The following is a 22,199-nucleotide window of genomic DNA, read 5'->3' as shown; positions in this document are numbered from 1 at the left end:
AGCTCCATCTCTTGTTTATACCGTAATTTATCTGGTTCAGTTGACTATTCAAATCTTGACCATTTTAGTATAACAAAAACTGAAGATTCTTTTTTATGGGCTTATAAAGGAAATAATTATTGGCTGTGAGGTAGAAGCTTAGAGAAAGAATTGGCGATAGTTTTGGACAAGCATCATTTTGCCAGTATTTTTTTCTTTTGTCAGAGGGAAATCCATGCTGTTCACAGTTGTATCGTACTTGATATCTCAGTAGTAGGTTGAATAGATTGAAAGAGAGTTGCTCTCACTGAATTATATCAGTGAATTATATCACTGTATTATATTACAGCGTAATGGTAGCACAGCTTCAAAAGAGTGTTTATAGACTTTGATCTCTTTTTCTGCTTCTCTCCTCTTCAAGTGCTCTGTCAAGGACTAGGTATATCCTGTAAGTGAGCAGCAAACAGATTTAGTAGCCAATAGTCAAATTAACTTTGTAATCTCAAAGTGTGTTTGAGTGGGCTGGATATTTTCTATCATGTCGTGGTCTTTCATTGTAAGTAAATCACTTGTTTTGTATGTTTTTGTGGGATGCTTTAAAATTTCCTAGCATTTCTAGGCATTTATTCACATGAAAACGTGTCATGTGTTGGTGATTTGGGAAATTTACTGCTCCTTTTCTGAACCACTCTGAGACTATCTTACTTGTGATATAAAATGCAGTAGCATGAAGCTCCGCTTGAGCTGTGCACCTGATGGATAAAGAAAGGTTAGTAAGAAAAGATGAAGTCACTGTTCAAATCCCAGCTCTAGCACTGGCACGCGAGGTGATGTTGAGGAAGGATGCCTCGGTTTCAGTTTGCCCTGGCGCGATAAGAAGCCCTTGGGCACCGGCTCCGTCTACACGAGGTGAGGCCCCGGTTCTGCACTGCAGCAGCCTCTTGCGAGATTGAAGTCACTGCAGCTTTCATGCAGATTTTTTTAAAATACTTTTTCTAAAGTAAATATTTTTTCTATATAAACAGAAAAGAGCAAGGAGCATAGGCGGGCTGGAGCTGGGTGTGCTAACATTGCAAATACTTCCATTTCCTGGAAATTCCATCTTTGCACCTCCGAGTCGTAGGTGTTTGCTAAGGATGTGGATGATGATCCTGAGACTTTTTGGTGTTAATTTCACAAGTTAGTTTGGGGATTTTTAACATGAGGCTTAGGTTGCAATTACGCTACAGTCTTTGTTACCTAAATCTGTGGTGCAGTACTTTTCATGGGGAGCAAATAATGTTGCCAGACATAGCACAGATGCAAATCTTGAATGAGGCCTTTAAAAATTAGATGGAAAAAGCATTGGATTTGCAGCGTTCCAACTGCTGAGTTGCTAAATTAGTCTTGCACTTCTCTATATAACAAACTAAACCAGTAAACTTAAAATGAAAACAGATATTCTCATCAAACTCCAGTCCTGCAGGAGGTAAGATATCCAGAAACAAATTTAAATTGATATTTCACAAACTTCATGGCAGCATTGCAAAATTGGCAGCATTGAGCAAACCATTAGTTTCCCAGTGGTGTTTCACTCTCTGGGACATCGCAGGTTTGCTCAGAGAAGGAAATGGGTGTTTTAGGCTTCTGCTGACAAGAGGAATTGACCCCTCAGCTTCCTTAGTCTGCCCCCTCCTCACTCACGTTCTGGGCTGCTAATGTCTTATATATGAGGCATTCTTATAGTCGTAGTATGAAGTCTGGCTTTCTCAAATTTTAATCACCCTATTATTTGCATAGCTACAAAGTGACAGTTGCACAAGAACCTCCTTGACTTTTGCAGGTCATTTGTTGGCTAGGAAACTGGTGGCAAAGTGGGAACAGACTCGGGAATTCTGTTTCATAAGGACTCTGCCCGAGTTTTTCATTTTAGCCTTCTCTCTTAATACTTTGAATAATAGTCTGAAAATGCACAATGTCTCCTAGAGAAGAAAAGCTATAGATTAATTTTTGTTCTTTCTGTAAAAATTGCAAGACTGTTTTAGTTTTTTGGAGTTTTTTGTTTCTCTTTGGATAGGAATGATTTTGTATCTCATAACATTATTAACATGAAATCAGTCCTCCCAGTTTTTGTTGGAGGAGTGGAGAACATGACAGGGCGATCTTTGAACTTTCAGCTTCTTCCAAATGTTATGTGGAAGGAGCTTTTGGAAGGCAGAAGCAGAGGCTCGGAGACGCACCATAGTATCACTTCCTTCCATTTGCCCACCTGCCAATCTCTTGTAATGCCTAAATTCCTGAATCATCCCCAAAAAGTACTCGCAACGTCAGGAACAGGAAACTTTGCGCTGGCCTTTCTCACGAGAACACCTGCTTTGTACCAAGCAGGAGAAAGCGTAAAGAAACACAAAGAAGAGCACTGTTTTTTATTTTGTGACGCTGTCATCTGTTGTTTTATTCCAGATGTGTTGTACTGCAAAGCAGCCAGGGAAAACATAGTGCATTCTCTCTTGAGCTGCATGTATTCTAGCAGGTTTGGATTACGCTTTTATTTGCCTATTTCTGCTTCTACTGATTCTAGCCTTGACCTGAAGATTTCAGGGGGTCTCCGGATGTTCCCTACCACCTTCCGGGCATGACGTGCTCTTATTACCTGGCCAGACCCCTGTCGTTTTTCCTGTGCTAGCAACAGGACAGCAGCCAGACGTGCATCACGCAAAAAATGAGGAGAAAAATGTTATGAATCCATTCGGGAAATTCTGCTATAAAAGATTTCTGGAGAAGCTTTATGATGGGGATAACAAGAAAGGGAACAAGAGGGAACAAAATCCCTCACTAGTTTCACCTCAGAGCTTGAAGGGACTTAGCGCACAGATCTGAAATGGTGGCATCCCTTTAACGTTTTGTGTGTGGTTACTTTAGCATCAGCTGAATCCGTAAAGGAGGGGAACAGAAAGGCCTGCTGAGAGCATCTGCCCCTTTCTTCTATAGTCAGAGGCTGAAGCACCGTGCTGCTTTGCCATGGTGCCGTCCCAAGTCAGATACATGAGTGCGTCAATGGTGAGATCAGATGTTTCTCAAGTCCCTTACTGATATTAGCTACATGAAAGAAACTGAAAGCAAAATAAAGAGAAACCGAATTTTAAAAGGAGAGGATACTTCTGTTTTATACCAAATAATGTCAGTTTATAAGACTTCTAAAATCATTTTTACATTTTTGTTTCTATTCTTCTTGAGTTTATTTGCTTGCAGTTTTCTTCTGCTTTATGAAACAGCTTCTTTCTTCCTGGAAACGCTGTAGGCCCGGGCCCAAACCACCGCAAGGGTGGGAAGCAGAGGGCTACACAAAGCAATCCTGACTGGTTCAGGTCCACCGACAGCAGTTTAAAGGCCGTACAGAGCCACTGGCACCAGACCTGCTTTGCTGGTCATTAATTCAGTACCAAACCTATCTGCCTTTCTCCTCCCTGTCCTAGAAAACTTACAGAAGTTTGTTAGTCCTGAAAACGCCACTAAACACAACGTGCTTGTAAGAGGAACCAGCCGTTCTGCTGGTGGCTTTCCTTAGCCCAGGGGAAGGATGAAGCGTCCACAGATCTTCTCAGAGTCTTGCAGTGTAAGGGGAATGAGCTAAAGGTTTCATTCATTCTTAGGGAGGATTGTTTGGATAGCTAGATACTGCCATTTCCATTTTACAAGAGATCTTTACCACCTAAATAATCATTTTCAACATATCCTGTTACTCAATATGATGCAATTTATTCTCCGTTAGAATGATGTATCACAAACTCGGGGTGGGGGAGTTGTGTAATCTAACAGAAGAAAATCAACTTTCGACTTTTAGAGGGTCCCAAAGGGGGTTCATTTAAGTAAATTCTAGTAGTTTGTCCAGATGAGACAACAGTGCCAGCGTTACATTTGCTTCTGGAAGATACTTCTCTGTGATCGCAAGCACACTGTCTCCATAAATTTCTCTCCTTCCTTATGCAAAAATAATACAAAATTAATTAATTCTGTCTTGGAAGGAATTTCTTAGTCAGCAAGGTATTCAGCTGGATGTACCGCCGCTCTGCTGTGAGCTCCTAGGATACAGAAAATGGGCCTGGTTTATGTAAGCGGATGCACGCTAAGAGATTGCACTAACCTAACCACATCTACTTCCAAACCATTTGAGCTCTTAAAATTGTTGCCTCAGCCTTAGGGTCAGGACTGGGGTGTCTGTTCACTGAGAACTGCCTGGTGCTTTAACTAGCAAGCAGGAAATTCGTGTTTCACTCACCAATAAGCCCCCGCACTATCTGCTTAGATGTGTTTTGTTTTCTCGTAAGCTTCTCTCATCCGACATGAACTGCTATCGCTACTAGAGCGGGCTGAGAAATAGATTTCATGCCTTGCAACTTTTTTAATGTTTAGAATGTCCATACTTCACCTCTTGACAAAAATAAATAAATATATAATTTTTTTTTTAACATAGAGCGAGACGTTTACACTGCTCTAAAGATAAAACCTGCGGTGGGTCAAGCAGCTCTGACTGGGACATCCCACTGCCCGAGCTGGCACTCTAACCACCATCCGCTGTCTATATAGAGATGAATTTTATTTTAATCTCTCTGTTCTCTAGCTGTTTGACTTGTGTATGAGCAAATACCTCCCGCAGCAGGGAGAGCTCCTGCCCGAGCTCCAGCCTGTGCGAGGGCAGCTCGTAGGGAGCACGAGCTCCCGGGCCGAGCCAAGCGCCCCCGTCGCTGCGGAGCACGTAGCGCACCGGGCCGCTGCCCCGTCCAAGGTCGTCCTTCCGCAAAACATGTTGTCAGAAACATGGGTCCTAGCCAGCCGTGCCCGCAGTGGCTCCGTCACGTCGGCTCTTCCCTTTGCACCCGCCCCAGGTACAAACTGCTGCGTTAGCTTCCGACAGCGACGAAGGAGCAGGGAGCGAGGAGGGCCGGCGTGGCTTCGGGCACTCCGCTTCCCGTTCCGCCTCGCCCTCCGTCTCCTTTCGTCTACCCATTCCTTCTCGCCTTTGCCCCCATCCATTGTTTTTCATTTTTCTTCCCTTTTGGAAATTAATCGGGTTTGGACAGCATCTTGGTTTGGAAAGATGTTACATAAAAGGGGAAAAAAAGTTTGTTTGTTTGTTGGTTTTAATTTATTCTTGTATTTAAATGGAAAAACAGGAGCTAGTGTCTCTAAAACAGCCTGAAAGCTTTGCTGCTCAGTTTTTATTTTAGCTCTCAAGACTTATAGCTTATCAGCAACCACTAATCTTTCATTTGAAGCAAAAATGAAGTTGCATAGCTTTACCAACTGCTATGGAACTTTTCAATTCCTCAATCTTGTTCAGTAATGTTTTTCCACTACATTGAAGAAGTACTGAACTCCTCTTTTTAGTAAGGGAGAAATTCATAGGGGAACTGAAAAGATACTGGGATCTGGATGCATGTTTTCAACATTTTTTTTTCTTTATCCTCTAAGCAACACTAATTCCAGTGCAGAGCCTTGCACTCCAGCCTTTATCTCATCCCGGACTCGAATCCTGAAATTCTGTCTGGATAACACCATGAACTTTAGGCATTACTGAACTGCAGCTGCTGAGAAATATTTTATTACAAAGAACTAGATAAAACAGGGGATGAAACAAGTGTTTTATCTGCCATCTGCCAGCCAGAAAATACCTTGCTGTGCTATGGCATGAAAGTAAAGTCAGAACAAGGTGGTTTTGAGCTCAAAGGAACTGAAGAACAAAATAAAAAATCTGTTTACAAAGCAGCCTGTTTTGCCTTCCCTACAAATGTGCAGTAAATTTAACTGGACTGAAATTCAGAGCGTTCCACTGTGCTTTCAAAGCAACTAAAGGTTTGTGGCCCTGGTTAGCGACTGCAGACTTTGATGAAAGAGGGCTGGTGCTGCTCTGCTCTGCTCCGCTCCGCTGTGCAAGGCTTGAGGGAGGAAAGGGAAGGCCAATGAATCACCCAGTCTTGGGAGAAAAAAATATGTCAAAATGAGATTCACAGAGAGAATCCGAGATGTACCCTGGAGAATCTCTCCTACGAGGAGAGGCTGGGTTTAGCCTCACAAAGGGAAGGCTCAGGGGGAATTTATCAATGTCTATAAATATCTGATGGGAAGGAAGAAAGGAGACGAAGTTGGACTCTTCTCAGTGGTATCCAGTGACAGGGTGAGAGGCAATGAGCACAGACTGAAATCCAAGAAGTTTTATTTACACATAGGAAGAAACTTTTTTACTGTGAGGATGGTCAAACACTGAAACAGGTTTCCCAGAGATGTTGTGGAGTCTCCATCCTTGGAGATATTCAAAAGCCAACTGAGCAGGCTCCTGGGCAACTTGCCTTAGCTGACCCAACTTGAGCAGGATTGGACCAGGCAATCCCAGAGGTGCCGTCCAACCTCGGCTACTCTGTGATTCTGTGAACCACCCCAGATGTGCTGCACTTCAGGCCCTTGCACACTCTCCTAGGCGGTGTCTTAGGAATATGGGAGGTTGACATAGCCGTTAGTGTGTTTGTCTCACTATTAACACCTGTTCTGGGAGTGTTAGTTCACTTGAGTTTCACTTTAACTGTTGTGTTGTGTTCTGCTCAGAAGTGAATCCTGAAAGCACCAATATTTCCATAGCCACAACAACTAATCAAGTTTCCTTCTTGTAATATCCTGTGGTTTCAGTGACTTCTGAAATTGCAGCCCCCTCCACAGGGTGCTTCTCACTGTCCCAAGGAGCAAAGCTTCGTTCCCAGACCAGCTATTTCCTATTATGGGGGAAAATAGGAAGATAGTCCATGTAAAAGATGAACAGAGCACTATAATCCATGGAGATGAAGTTGACCTCACAACAAACAGGCTTCAGCTGGACAGCCAGCTCTGCTTTTCAGGGTCGGTTCCCACTTTCCTCTATCTCCATGCTCATCTACCAGCAACAGCATCCTCTGAGCGTAAGCAAGACCACTGCCTACGCGGCTACAGATCAGCCCTACTCACATTTTCTCCAGTCCAGACAGCCACAGTACATATCAACAACAGCGTCTAGCCTGCCCATACACCAGATTATTTATTTTAATTTGCCAAATGTCAGTAAATAGAGTTACAACTGGTAGAATCCAATTCAAATAGAAGTTAATGGTGAACCACTTGCAAAGCTCAAATGCCAGCATAAAAATGGTCAGGAGCGATGTCCTCCTCTTACCGGGCTCAGCCCTACCTCCAAAACAGAGGCTGGGAAGGAGCCTTAGCCAAGCACCTGGTCCCTCCCTGCCAACAGACCTGCCAGGGCTGCTTCCTCCTGGCAGACCTGGGTGAAAACCACAGCCGAACAAAACAAAACCATGTACAGGGTTCTTAACTCCATACAGCCTCTACATGAAAGCAGGGTGGCTCCTAGTATGAAAAAGGACTTCCTTTTTTAAGTAAAGCATTGATAATGTTGTATTTCTTTGGTATACTGCATACTAAGTTGTAAAAATAGTTTTACTATTATGTTTTATGGATCTTTTATGATCATTTTTGTGCTTTTGTATCACAGCTTACAGTCTCATTAGGGGTGAAAATTTTCATGAAACTAATTAGGTCTTTTGGGCATGTACAACATACCATTATGTGAAAAAGCTACAGAAATAGCCAAAAGATTCGCTTATGAAGTATGTTCTGTGTTGAACCTGTCACAGAACATATTCTAAACTCAAAATAAGAGAGATTAAGAAAGCATCTTTGTTTATAACAGGCTGTTTATCTTAGGAGCTCCCACAGCTCCCACTGCTATAATATCTGACAATAATCTTTGGTCTAGTCTTTTTAGCATGCTCGAGGAGGTAGGATCCTGCTATTTTAGAGGTAAAGAATGTGGCTTGACCAAAGTCAGAAGAGAAGTCTAGAGCAGGACAAGGAACTAAATCTTCCTATCTCAGGTTCAAGGCCTGTGTCCTGTTTGCTGGTCCATATCTCCAGCTCACTAGTGCTTTTAAATTTGAGTTATCAACATCCACAATTCCTGCGCTCATTCCACAGCTGAGGAGGGAAAAGCACTGCACGCTGTGCATCATCTTTTTAATTTAAGTTCATGAGGAATCCATAACACATTTTCAGAATTAACTTGGTTACTCGTGTTTCATTCACAGCTACCAAAGGGAATAGATTTGCTCCCACTGAACTCAAAGCACTTTCGATCCTGCTCAGAAACTAAATGCCTCCTCCAAAAGTCTTCCTCATTCCTTCTTCCCAGGTGGCTAGGACAAAGCTCCGAAGGATGTCCGTAAATGCCCTATCTACCTCTTGACCAGAAATAGTTACGTTTCACAGGGTTGCAGCTGGGGTGTTGAGCAGAATCTTGGAGAAAATAAGAAATAGAAGGAAAAGGCAATGAAAAGAAAAATCAGTGGAAAAGCAAAGGGCCAGTACCAGAATGTGGAATGAGGCCAGGAAGGAGATCATCAGTATTTATGACAGAAGGCAAAAAAATATCTTGGTTACTGTTTTTTTGTAACAGTAAATTGAACGCTGGTCAGATCTCTGCTAGTAACATAACCCTGTTATCATGAAACTCAGCTGGTATCACAGACATGTTACTATTAATATGAGAATTTACATACCTGTCTAATACGATCTTAGAGAAAACACACGTAAGATCTGTTACGTTTATACTGCAGCTCAGCAGAATACTTATCCATTAGTAATTGCCCTGCACTGGCTATCAGAACTGATTCTTATTTTAATCTCCCTAAGATTTTCAAAAAAGTATTATCAGACAACAGGAAATTTCTGCTGAGGAAACACATTTTAGTGGAGCTTTGAGCAATCATCCCTTAAACTGTTATTGAGTGTGTAGAGGATGTAAAAGCAAAAAAAAAAAAAGTAGTTTTAGCCTGGGCCATGATGAAATAAAATAAAACATTGCTACATTTAGTAGAGGAAAAGGGAAATTAAAAATTATACCAGTTACAAGCAAAGGCTTACATTTTCCTGAGAGACAGCACACTGTTCTTAGAAGTTTGAGGGACTTTGGAGAATGAATGATGCCATTTCTCTGCTAGTCAGGGAAGATCTGCTGCTTTGGGGGTTTGTGTGCACTGCAAAAATGTACCTATATTACAACGAGATAGGTATGCAGGCTGCTATCTGAAGATAAAAGCGGGGAGTTGTTGCCTAAAAATACCTGGCCAGGCTGAGCCTGGGGGGGGGGAGGAGGTTGTGCTGTCCTTAGGCAGATCTTAGAGATCAGGGATCTGTTTTGAGTGATCTACTACGATGCAAATATACTTGTTTTTTTAATCATAATATTATGATACATATAATACAAATGGAATAAAGGAAATAATTACTCACCAAAGTGAACTGAGCAAATATGTTTCCATCTTACTAATGAGTACCAAATATAACTGCTGATCTTGCAATTTGGGGGAAAAGCTGTACTCTTTTGCCACATTGTGCAATATCCTGTAAATTTTCATTTAAAAATATTTTTATTGCATAGCTAAAACTACCTTAGTGCACAGGATATGATATGCCCTCTTAATCAAGCCTAGCAATATAAAGTTTCCAACCAAATAATATTAGAAACAAAGATGCTTTTCTTTACAGAAGATATACACTTCAAGGCCAAACAGGAATTATACTCTTGCTAACATGACTAAACATAGTAAATATAAAAAATATATCAGTTCTAAAGTGAGATTGCACCATTTGGAGGAAGTCCAGAAATGCAAAAGCTGAAGTTCCTGCAGTAGCGCTGGGTTACGTTTTATGCCCTATCCTGTGTTTTTGACCACGCAATTAGTATCTTTGCAGAAGAAGAGGTGTAGAGAATCTCTTGTAAGTGTGGTGAAAATGAAAATCAATGAATTCCTGATTTTTTTTAAATGAAAATTAATTTTGGTATTTTCTCATTACATTACTTTTAACTGTTCAAACCAAGTTCTCTAGTGGAGCTGGGGAGGATTCCTGGAAGATGGAAGGAAGGTGGTTTACCAAAATATGTGCTTGGGTCTGCTCATCTATTTTAGCAAGAGAGAGTTTATCCTGAAGGGAGGGTGGACGGAAAGAACAGCACAAAAAGCACAAACACCTTGAAGGGTCTGTTCGACCCAGCTTAATGTGCAAATGGCAGGAGGAATTCGCCTGCTGTTGGAAAAGGGATTGACAAGACAGGAGGCAACCATGGACACAAACACCCTGTATGCCCAACTTTGCTATGTTAGGGTTTTTGGTTCCTCGTTTTTTCCTTAAAACTTCACCTCCAGGAGCAATTACAAGAGAATCTCAGATTACACTTGCAGGATAGGGTTCTTCCCCTCTTGTAACTGCAGAGAAAGAGCACGAAAATATGACACCCAAAGATTCTTCAACTGAAAGTCAGATAACAGGAACCAAACACACCAACATGCTGTAGCATTCCCTGTTCTTAACCAGCTGTGAGTGCTCTGGCTTCGTTCTCAAACCTCACTGCTAGGTTTTCCTGCGTATGGTGCCGTAGGACTCCTGGACACCTAGACGCCTCCTGCACGCCCTTTTGCATGTAAAAACAGGCATGGGCTCGGCGGGTGGGTGCACAGTAACGTTTTGTGTGGCGCTGGTTGGCATTGCAGATGCTGCTAAATTCTACGTGCAGACACTAGATTCAATAGTAATTAGTAGCAGTTCACCTGCTCAGAGGAGCCACTCCTAAAAGACAAGGATACACACCGCAAGCAAGTGCTCTTGGGAAAACGAGACAGATGAATCCACGTCCTTTCCAAAAAACGTTTGGGGGCATAGCTAAGAAATTAGGAATGTCAGTTGTTAGAGTGAACTGGACGTAATTCTTTACAAAGCAGCCTTCTGTTTAAGACCAGATACTTATACTACCCAGACGGTATGTTTTTGCATGGAGGCAAATTTGCTTTTTTACTAAACTAAATACATAGAAAAGTATTTAAATTAGATTTAAACTCTATTTAAAGCAAAACTGTATTTTAAATTGTTGTTAAATATAAACACATTTAACAGAGGAAATACAGAAGAAATACTCACTTACCCAAAATGCATCTTTAAACTGCAGCTGGGTCATTACTATCAGCTTATGGAGGGGCAGGAATCCTTCAGCAAGAAGTTTGTTCTCAGAAGAGAGCAGCAGCAGCAGCGCTGAGCTTTGAAGTTGTTGCTATAGCCCAGGCGAAGCAGCAAGTGAAACACATCCACAGTCCTGTCTCTTCTAGAGCCAAGCTGGTGAAAAATAGCATTGGGCAGATCCGGGCAGCTCTGTGTAACGACCTCTTGCTCACACCCAGAGAGGTGCACACGCTCAGCACCCTAGCCCCAAACCCGTTTCTCTTCTGGTAAACAGTTAATATTGAAATGAGGAAGCAAGGAGATGTCAAATGATGTCAGTCTGTCCCTTGCCATGCGTGCGTGTTAGCGGCTGGCAAAAAAAAAAAAAAAGGAAAAGAAAGAAAGAAAAATTCAGTGATAGGATTTGATCAGCTACTGGGGGGGAGAGGGAGCAATTAAAATGCAAACGAAGCCAGCGCAATGCAAACAGATAAACCAGGGAGGAAATCAGAGTCACATTGTGATATTGCTCTGTGGTATTACAAAGATTTTTAAAAGAAAAAGGACGTGCTACTTTTCTCCTATATCGTGTAAAGTTGGTAAAGGCTCGTGTGTGTGTATATATACGAGTGTGTGTTTATACACATGTATATATTTATATATGTGTATATACACAGCCACGTTCACAGGAAGTGTAGCTGCAAAGCTGTATTTTGCAACTGAAAATGCTTTTCAAGACTTCAGCTAAACTGCAGACGTAAAGGGTAGAGGTGTCTGCACACGTGTGTGCAGATGCCTGTAGGTGTACAGAGAAATTCTCTGATTTCCGTCTCCTCGCACGAACACACCGGGACTTACTCTGCCATAGCAAACCAAAATTCCTCCTGATGCCTGCGTGTCCCTGCAGTGGCAGCCACGCGGGCAGGTTGCTTCGGGGCGAGGACGTCGCTTCGGTTCTCCGAGCTCCAAAGATCTGTTCAGAGAGGTCTCGCGGCGGCTGGAGTCACGAGCAGTCGCTTAACGAGCGATTTACTGTGACCGATGTTCTGGAGATCGGGGCTCTGACGCGCTCCCTTCCTGACGGTCTGGAGAAGAGCAGCAGTGCAGGACGCGGGCAGTGTGTCGCGCAGCGGTTTGGCACTGGGAAAACCACGGGAAAGGCGAGGAGGACCAAAGGAAGGGAGCGTTTTCTGGGCCAGAGATGTGAAACTGCTTTGACTGCCGAGAGTGGCGGTAGAAAAGCACCATCACACGAGGGAGGGAGGGAGAGAAACGTACGGATCCACTTGCAAAGGGTGTTGAGGAGCGAGTGAAGCTGTCTTCTAGGAGTAAAAGTTCCCTGAAAAAATACATTTTGAGGTCACAGGAAACAGTTGTAATATTTGATCTGGGGGAAAAAAAGTCTTTTTAAGAACGTTTTATCTAAGTCTTTCTAAACCCAAGGGTTTCATCGTTTTATTTGCAGCTTACAGCTTTGTTTTGAGGCTGATAGTTTCGCTGCTGCTGGAGTTCGTAAAGAAACGCATTAGGCGAACGGAAAAAAGCGTTCTGGTCAATCCAGGATGATTTGCTGTTTTTGCATTGTTTTCAGTTTGGCCCCAAACTGAAAAACCAACAAGCCACTTGTCGGAGTCAGCGTGGCGCCGAGCCCCGCGCCGGGCCCGTGCCGCCCAGCGCGGCCCGCGGGAGCGGGGCGGCCGGAGGTGCCTCTGCGGTCCGAGCGGGAACCCTGGCAGGCAGGTTGGCCCTCCGGGCGCGCGCGGGCCTTCCCGCGGGCCGCCGAAGAGCGGCGAGCCCCCGCGCCCCTGCTCCGCGGAGCGGAGCCCCTGGGCACGCGCTTCGCCCGACGCCCTCCCTGGGGGCTGCTCCCACGGGGCCCGAGCACGGTCCTGCCCCTCGCAGGAGGCTTCGCAGTGCTCGTGAAGGAGGGAGAGAGTTATCTCAGCTTCACAGCTGGAGAAACCGAAACCTGCAGCGACCGGATGGTTACGGCCACGGAAGCCGGCGCTAGAGCTGTAACGCGGGACGGGTTTTCTGAGAATCTTCTCCAGGTTGTTCTGCTTCGCAGCTGCCCTAATGAACTTAACACTGAGCTGGACTACTAAAACACTGGTCTGCAGGATGCTCTGAGCAGCAGGTTTCTAATGGACGTCAGCAGTGGGCTCAAGAGCAGTGCTAGCGAGTGCTGGGTAGCAAGCCGTCCAGCTGGCCTGAGCACACTGTCCTGCAGACCTGGCCCTCCAGAAGTCCCCGTTAACCTTCTGGAAGTGCCCAAAGGGGCACCAGGGCCTGGACTCGCAGGTGCCTTTGGGTCCTTCTTGAATCAGTAAGCTTTTCCGGGCTGCCGTGAATCAAGGTCTGACTCTCTTATTCGTCTTTTTCGCTAAAGAGGGATGACAAGTAGTAACGGAGAAACAAAAAGCTTCAGAGAACAAAGATTCTCTTAAAGAAGGAAAATTAAAGGAAAAGAATAAGGCCATTAGAATGGATGTTTCCGCCAGAACAATTATACATCTACAGTAAGACAAATAATACCATGGCTCACTGAAAACCCTTTCATCAACACGTAGTCCACATAGTCTAACCACAGCGTATGTTTTAGTACGACGTGGGTATGCATGCATTGCTGGCCAGGATTTAGAGTGATTCTGTTTCTGAAAAGCACTTTAATTCCCTGTGCTTTGTTTCCTTCCATTAGCACCATTCTGCTTTATCGCCGTCACCCTTGTTTTTACAATAATGATGTGCAAAGAAGAAAAAAGGAGACCTATCCTGTCTATGTGATGCACCCTTTAACTGGCAGCAGGGCTGGGCTCAGAGTTGGGTTTTAATGGGGGGATTCCTAACATTTAGCAGGCTCTTGATTGTGGCTTTCAGGGGAATTAAAAAAAAAAAAAAGTAGCACTATATGTGAGACCTGGGAGGAAAGGCGGCTGTCCCTGGGCACAAGGCTGTCATGCCTTGCCCCCTTCTCCTGCCACAAGCCAGGATGATGCTGAGATGCAGGCAGGTGGGTGTCCACGGCTGGGTCCCCTCCTGTGGGAGCATGGTGTGGCTCTGTCCTGGCTCTGGATTTAGTCTCCTTCCCACAGAAAGCCCAAGGCCAGGATGCTGCTCCTCAGGCTGATGTGGAGCTGGCCCGTGCCCTCAGTGAGCTCCAGCCCTGGAGCCCGAAGGTGTCCTGGCCCCACGGTGCCACAAAGCCCAGGAGAGCAGCCAAAATGGGATAATGTGCTCTGTTTTCCCCATTGGGTTGTTGTTTGTCCACATCCACCTTCTTCTGAGGCCAGATGGATCTTGCAGGGCTTTTTGCTTGACGTATCCTCAGCTTCTCTCGTTTTCATCCTATAACCTCATTACCTCATTCTTATAGGGTTTATTTTCCTTTTTTTTTTTTTTTTTTTTTTTCCTTTTTTTGTGTGTATTTTAACAAGCGGGGACTTCAGCTTCTCCCCAGCTATGGCTTTCCTTGACCTAGAGCCCACCAGGTTCTCCTAAAACATCTGCAGACTTTCTGGAGGACAATATTGTCTTTGAGCTATTTCTTAATATCTCTCAAGGAAATAGGACTCCCTTCTGTTTCATGAATTAAAGAAAACCTATGCCAAGAAAATTCTAGTTATGTCTCAGCAATTCTTCCTCAGTCGCTGTAAGATTAATGGCTCAGTGGCATGTTTCCAATGGAAATGTGTTAACTGAGGACAGTCAAATCCAGAATTTCCAATTAGAAGGAATCGAGGTATGACATTCTTTGGATTTATTCATCCGTTTTTTCTCTCCTTTCACCTTTTTCAGTCTTTGTTCACCCTGTGTGATAAATTTTGTTTAAATATATATTATGGTAAGAAAGTGAGTAGAAAATACTCTAAGGATGAAACGGATTTTTTATAGTTCTTAAGATCACACTTAGAGCTCAGCAAAAATATGCTTATAATCTAGTGAATCGCTAATACAAAATGGAAATCTCAAACCATGTTCGTGTGTGTGCAGTGTGAAAGTGGCAGTTTTAAACACCTGAGATTGTTGTTTGAGGGTTTAACTTAATTTTAAAAGTAGGTTGTTTAATAAGTGAACCTGCTTTAAGCTAAACTTAGTAGTTGAAAAAAAGATAGTAAAGTTCTCAAAGACTGCTTTTAATTGCACAACCATTCCTTGGTTATTCATGCATTTTATTTCATGCAAACTTTCCTGTTCTTTTTTTATTGGTCATTTAAAAAAAACTTGACATCTGTGCTTCAGTTTCAAATATGCGTGCAGCTCTGCTGCATAGTCTTCCTGCTCTCTCTCAAAGTATGATTGGGGAATATCATTTTTTCTTGCTGCCACCGCTTTTCCATCATTATACCCGTGCTTTGCGTTTCTCTGTTCCTCTCCCATGTCATGCCAGGAATTCAGGTCTATGATCCTCTTCTGAAATACCATTTTAAAAGAATAAATTAAATTTATGGTGATAATGTTAAGTGGTTAATCAGTTGTTGTGGGAGCTTGTATCATTTAGGAGAGCTTGAAAGGGTATTTCAGAAGTAGCAGTTCCCAACAAGCTGTCGTACCTACAAGACGCAGCAGCCTCCGAACAGCTCTAGAAGTGTGTCTCCCTTGCAGGTAAACGTACTGAAATAGTCTTGCAGTTCCTCCGTAAAACTCCCCTTATGAATACTGCGCTTGGGGTGCGCTTCCTAAAATTATCCTCTGCATTAAACAGGAACGTGACAGTGCAGCGTCCAGTTCTTAACCAACACTGTAGCTCGCTGTTGCGCTAATGTTTTGAAGTGATTGGCCTGAATCGTGAGCGGACTGGGAAGGCTGCGCTGTGAGTGCACAGGGATTTTAGACTATTGCCCTGGTGTTAGCGGGACTAGGGCAGCACATGACAAGCGATCAGCTAGCGGTTCGTTCATTTATTCCCTTACTGGTTGGTTGGAGCCTCTAGAAACCGGCACGATCTTTTGCCTCCCTTTCTCCACCATCTTAGCAGGGCCTCCGATGTGGTCCTGGCGCACAGCTCGGCCGAGGAAGCCGGACGTGTCGGTGCCACGCACCGAGCAGGATGCTCGGCGGTGAACAGCTACTGCCACCTCCATTCCCAGCGCTGTTCGTAAAGGGTAAAAATCCAGTGCTTGACAAGGCTGCGAATGAGTCTGCAGGCCAGAGGGCTGTTTTTTCTGCAGTACCATTTTATTCTGTTCTGTAGGGGAGTGTGATGGAAAGTCTGTTTTTATAAAAAGTTCAGATTCAAAGGCCTCACCTTTTGGCATACATCAGATCGAAAGCTTCATTTGGCTTCTTACAGCTGTATCGAGCAAAGGTTTTTATGAGGGAATAGGGGGGCAGGTTTGGACCTCAGCTTAGGCAAAACGTGCGAGCGGACTCCAGCAGTGGGGCCGTGCCCTTGCAGGGCTCCCAGTTACACTTCGGACCTGCGGCACTCTGCCGGAGTTTTCACGATTACAGCAGTGCACGCGCGGGCAGCTCTGCTGAGTCCTGAAATCTGCGGGCAGCAACAGCAGCAAAGCCGCTTCCAGTGGAAAACCACAGCCCAAACGCAACAGCATCCGCCACTGCCATTTCCAGAGAAACAGAAAGCAGAATTTCAATGCGGGAGATGCCAGGGGCTGGAAACTTACCCACAGCAGGGCCACTTTAAACATTTTTTAATCACCTGGTCTTCTTGTGGGAGCCTGTCTCCGTTCCCATGGCAACCGGAGCATCGCACCGAGCAGCTCCGCTTGCTCAAACTGCTTCGAAGGCGGCTGCGGCCGCCGGCTGAAAGCAAAACGCTCTGTTTCCCGGTGGGCGAGCTTAGGATTCAGCAGGCTCCAGAGTCCTGCAACATCACCGCGGGGTGGAGATTTGCTCTTTTAAATGTATTCGCTTTGTTTCTTTCAGCAGGAACTATTTAAATAGCTTTCCAAAAAGATATTGTTTCAGTGCAAGAAAGCCCTGCTGGCATTTTGCATCAGTAAAGTTAACAGCCCACATAACGATTAATTGCATATACTGAATTCTTAATAAATATTCAGCATTTCAAAGCAGTTTTCAGCGGAGGCCCTCACAGAAAGGTGGATCCAGGCCCTGACGTTTTACCAAGAGAAAGATAGATATAGTCTTCTCCATAATTATTTAGCAAAGCAGTGGATTTCCTCGAAGTTTGCCATCACGCTGTTCAGCGTATCCTGAAATGGTGGGTTGTGTCACAGGGAGGTGCGGTCTGTCTGTGCTTGTACGGGCTTAAACACGTTAACATCTTGCCTCTAAAGCGTTACAGAAGACAAAAGGTGACTTGGAAATATTGTGTATAACCTGTTTGTGGAGGAGAAAGTGAAAAGATTTTGGTTTCTATCCCTGCTTCTTCTCATATCTTCCGGTACCTGCAGCAAGATGGGTTTTATCTCTGCAGTGTATTTTGCTTATTTTACCAACATTCTTTCTCTCTCAGTCCTGTTAATGCAAAGGAAATCCAGGTAACTGTTCATTTGGTGGTTGCTGCCAAGGAGGCAGGTTTACATTTCGCAGAAAGGATGCTCTGAATACTGCCTTTCTGGAAAGAAAGCAAGATATGTGCGTACAAACTCGGGCTTACACAAATAGTCTTTTCTTATTTTATTTTTTTCCCCTCCCTGAGGAAATGCAGTTGCTTGAAGCAGATTTGCGTCATGGCTCGAGTTCATATAAACATTAGACAGAAGTTTAGGATGCACTTAGGAAAAAATCTTACTTGATTGAGACCCTGGGGGGAATGCAGGTAGGCAACAGCCATTTCGGCTGGCAGTTGCAAGGGTACTTCTACGTTCTGTGAAAAATCACGGTATTTGAAAGGCAAAACCTTTCCAGATAATTTAATCTGAGTATTTTTTGTTGGTAAACTTCTGTCTGAAAGTGCAGGTCTTTTAACTTCCAAGGAAAATGTAACGTAAGTGCAGAACACTGCAGACAGAAAACAGTCGTTTAGTCTCAAGTAGGACTGTAATTTTCCGCCTGTGTGAGAACACACACACACGCACGCACGCACTCACACAGGTATTTTGTCACCTTCATAAACGTGGAGAGCACCAGGACGAGGAAGACGGAGCTGCTAAAAGCGTCTGGAACGCGTGGGCACCAGCTCTTGTCCTTTTTGCCAACCAGAAATGCCAGAAATGTTGATGAACTGAATCACATTTCAGCTGTCTGTTTATGTCTGGCATTTGCATTAATATTGTTTGTTGTTGCTTTCCTGCTGTTGTTACTATTGAGCGGATTATTACCAGCTTTCTCAAAAAAAAAAAAAAAAGAACAATTATACTTTTTCATTATTTTTAGTGATTCTATTGTGGATTTTTTTTCAGTATCCTTATTTTGATAGATCATTGCAGGGTTGGTAAAATGACATGTTTCATGAACAAATATTTCCTTAGCCCCCACACTGGGGGCATGCAGAGATGCTGCACTTAACACCAACGTGGGGATCCCTGTTCACCCTGAGAGATCTTTCTTGTTGCTTCTGACAAGCTCTGGTTTGTGCAGGTAGTGAAGGAAAGGTTTGCTTGAAAATGGAAATGCTACATATTCAAAATAAATCACTTTAAATAAACAGAAAATAAAGACACCTTGCCTAAGGGCTCAGATGGGGTCACTTTGTACAGGATTATTTGTGTCTCTTAGGTTATTTGATACAAGTAGCATGCACTGTATGCTGTAATGGTCCTTAGACTGTCTAGATATGTTTAGTATATGAACACTCCCAGAAGACTGTTGGAAATGGAGTAATGTAGGTTGGAGGGGACCTCTGGAGGTCTCAGCTCAAAGCACAGCCAACTTCAGAGTTAAATCTCGTTGCCCAGGGCCTTCCTGAGTTCTGAGCATCCCCGGGGTGGAAATACCTCCCCAGCCTCCCTGCGCACAAGCCTCTTCCACTGCTTAATCACCATCATTTTGAAACTTTTTATCTAGTCAGGTTTTCCCTTGCTGGAATTTGTGACTGTTGCCTCTTGTCATTTCACTGCGCACTGCTGAGAAGTCTCACTTATTTGTACTGGCAATGTAATTTTGCTTGTACTGTCATCCATCCATTTCCCTTGAAAAGAATTGTGTGTCTGGCAGGATGCATTTTTGTAGATTTAAAATGTACAAGCTGCTTTATGCTCCGGAAATTTTTCAAGTCTAAGCCCTATAATATTGATACTTCATCTACTTGCTGTCATATTAATCTCCGTTTGCACTGTTCACCTGACACTTTACATGCAATGTTTGTTTAGAAATCCAGTTTTGCTGCATCCTTGATTTTATTAATGGAAGGATTTGGGAACAAGCAGAAGTTGTCTTCTCTTCATTGAGTTTAGCTGGTATTTTGTTCCTCTGAAGGACTCTCTTAGTCAGGTACTGTTCAAGGAATCATCCTAATGCATATTCCCACAGAGCTGGAGTCTGCTCTGAATCGGGGATGACTTGTTCCGAGGATGTCGGTGATCGGTCTCTGGAGAGCGAGGTTGCCTTGCCAACAAGAATGCTCAGTCTGCATCTAGATACCTGCGTGGTCATTACGTGGAGCCAAAGTGCCTTTATCTGCTTTAATATTCGAATTGAGGGTATCCTGCACGTGCTGCTAACAAAGTGTGATGAGATGTAGCAGGTTAGGGACCCTGAGTACAACTTGTTTTGGTAGGATGCCAGTTTACCTCAAACTACAACGTGTTGACAAAGAAAAAGTGACATTTAACATTCACTAACTCTTCTTGGGCTCTTTCTGCACGTCAAAGCTAGGGTTTCAATTCTGAATTTGAATGTGGTTTTGTCTATTTTGAGCTGTTCCACCTAACTACTGAACTGTGCTGATAAAACTTCTGCATGTAGAAGTTGTGCAGTTTCATGGAAAATAGTCTAATCCTTCCAAAAGAAATACAGGAATGAAATGTAGAATTAGCTGAATCTGATTTTACCATCTAAAATACCTCTATAATATGTTTTTGTTTGTTTGGTAAAGTTTGTGATTGGAGAGAAAATGAGAAAATAAAGTTATAACTGAGATGGGATAGAGAGGAACATGGAGAGGTGGCAAAAGTCTTATTTCCCTAAAAAAACTGAGTCTCTTACTTTTCTAAGTCCATAGTCTTGACTACCAACAGTATTCTCTGCTGTGTGCTGCAGAAGGCCTAAGGAAGGAGTGGGAACTTCAGTACACTTTCTAGAGGTCGGTACGATCTGTGGGATACCATGCTAGGAGCATTAGTTTTACAGGACAGAGCACCAGCACTTGTAAGATAGGTGAGACACAGTCCTGTTCCGAAACATTTTCCGTGTTTGAGCACACACGGCAATAGCTAAAGTTCGGACGTTTGTTATAGCTGAAGTTTGTACTGGAGTTCTACCTGCAGTAAAATAAGAGGCAGCGGAAAAGGAGGTACCAGATACTGCTCTCAGCCTTCACTAAAGAAACTCTAGGGCCAGCTGGAAACGCTAAGACAGGGTTAACTGAAGTTACTTCGTGTAAGACTTGAATGGCACCTGGTAATCAGAGATTCAGTACCAGCAGTTCCTTCTACATTTACGTATAAATTATGCCACACTGGAATGCTGAGAAAGAGTATTTGCTCTGACTCATTAAAACTAGTTTCTATTTAATTTGAATCTACAGTAAAATCGCTGTAAGATCTGACAGAATTTTACTTCATTATGTTTTTTCTCTGTACAGGTCAAAAATGCTGGGTAGAGCAGGGCCACTCTTTCAATGCAGGCTTTCCAGTTTTTCAGACACTGAATGTTCTCATGCAGCTTCTAGAATATTTGGATAGACACGGCTGAATAGAAGAGGTAGATTGCCAGTTTGGGCAACCTGAACACTAGATTGAACTATCAAAAGCCACATATATTTGAAAGACTGTGATTTATGAAAGAAAGCTTTCTTAGGCTTTTAAGCCTAAAGGGAAAGAAATCTAATTTTAAAAAACATTATCAGAAGTCAAAAGAAGTCTGTATGAATGCACTCTAGGAATTATAGAAACCTTCAACAGGATACAACCTTATTAAAAGACTGAGTTTAGCACTACTCCAAATCTACATTTCAGCTACATTAACAAGTATAATTATATTGTTTCCTTTTGAAGCACTACAGTTTTCTCTACAAGAGCTGCAAAGTGATGACAGCTGTAGTTCTAGTTCTATCTTACAGTAGGCTAAAATGTAATAACAGCTAACATGATTTGTTTAAAACAAAAAAAAAAAAAAAGCTCATTAACAACATGGCAATAGTTGTACTCACATTTCCAAGAGTTTAACTAAAGAAGTATGTATAGGAATAAAGAAGAAAACACTTTAAAATTGAGGAAGCATCTTGAATTTCTAAAACTATAATAAGAATACCTAGGAAGTACAGTAAAATTAAATGGAGTCTTGTTCCAAATCAAAATTGCTAGCCTCCTCATGGTGACACTTGGACACTCGTGTCCAAAGGAAATTTACTATTTGTTCCGAGAAGTGATTAAGACATGAGATTAAAAAACAAACAAACAAGCAAAAAGCAGAACTAGTTGCTTCTACTCAATAAAAAGAGATTTGAGAAGAAAGAAAATATTAGATAAGAAGAACACAGCAAGAGCATGAGATTTTATGGTGTTCCTGGATAACTCTAACTCCTCTAACACATTCCAGATGTTCTGTCCTGCGAGGCTCTGTGTGTTTAGAATATTCAGCTCATTATAGTAACTTTCTAGTCACTAAATAAAAAGTGAGAATATGTACTTTGCAAAGGTGAATCTGTCTCACCGTTAACCTTTCAAATTATTTCAAACAATCACATAATTGGAAAGTACTCACTTTCACGAATGAGAATTGTGAAGCTTCCAACTGAGGCTATTACTACAAATCCTGTGTAATGTCTTGATGCTTTAGAGTTCCACCTCACAAATATAAAATATACATATATATATATATATATATATCTCAAACATATTCCGCTTTAAAAAATGTGGTTCAGAAAAGCTAAATGCAGTCTCAGCTTTTTTTAATCTCCTTTCACACCTAGATCGGATGATGTGTGTTCAGTCTATAAAAGCTAAGAATATTGCCAAAGGATCCATATTATCCCGTTCATGTGACATATCTGAGATGCCATTAGGTACTCCAGTCTCTCATAGGAGAAGCGATTCCCAGATGAACATGCTACTGTAGGTTGTTCCCATTTCAACATATTGCTAAGGGTGACCCACAATAATGAATAAATGTAGAAAATACAGAAA

General features: G+C 42.9%; 1 protein-coding gene across 1 annotated transcript in view; it reads right to left on the bottom strand.

The window, feature by feature from the left end:
• PSTPIP1 (proline-serine-threonine phosphatase interacting protein 1) overlaps positions 1-11,149 on the bottom strand; it is a 55,492-nt gene extending 44,343 nt beyond the window's left edge. Inside the window, exon 1 of the mRNA XM_062583758.1 lies at positions 10,976-11,149. Within this exon, the coding sequence (XP_062439742.1) occupies positions 10,976-11,008 (33 nt within the window). The 5' untranslated portion in view covers positions 11,009-11,149. The remainder of the gene's footprint in view (positions 1-10,975) is intronic.
• Positions 11,150-22,199: the final 11,050 nt, after the last annotated feature.

The sequence above is a fragment of the Rhea pennata genome, chromosome 10 (assembly GCF_028389875.1).
Source record: "Rhea pennata isolate bPtePen1 chromosome 10, bPtePen1.pri, whole genome shotgun sequence".
Classification (NCBI taxonomy): Eukaryota; Metazoa; Chordata; class Aves; order Rheiformes; family Rheidae; genus Rhea; species Rhea pennata.
Note: the sequence above shows the minus strand (reverse complement) of the source record. Positions and strands in the feature narration are given on the sequence as shown.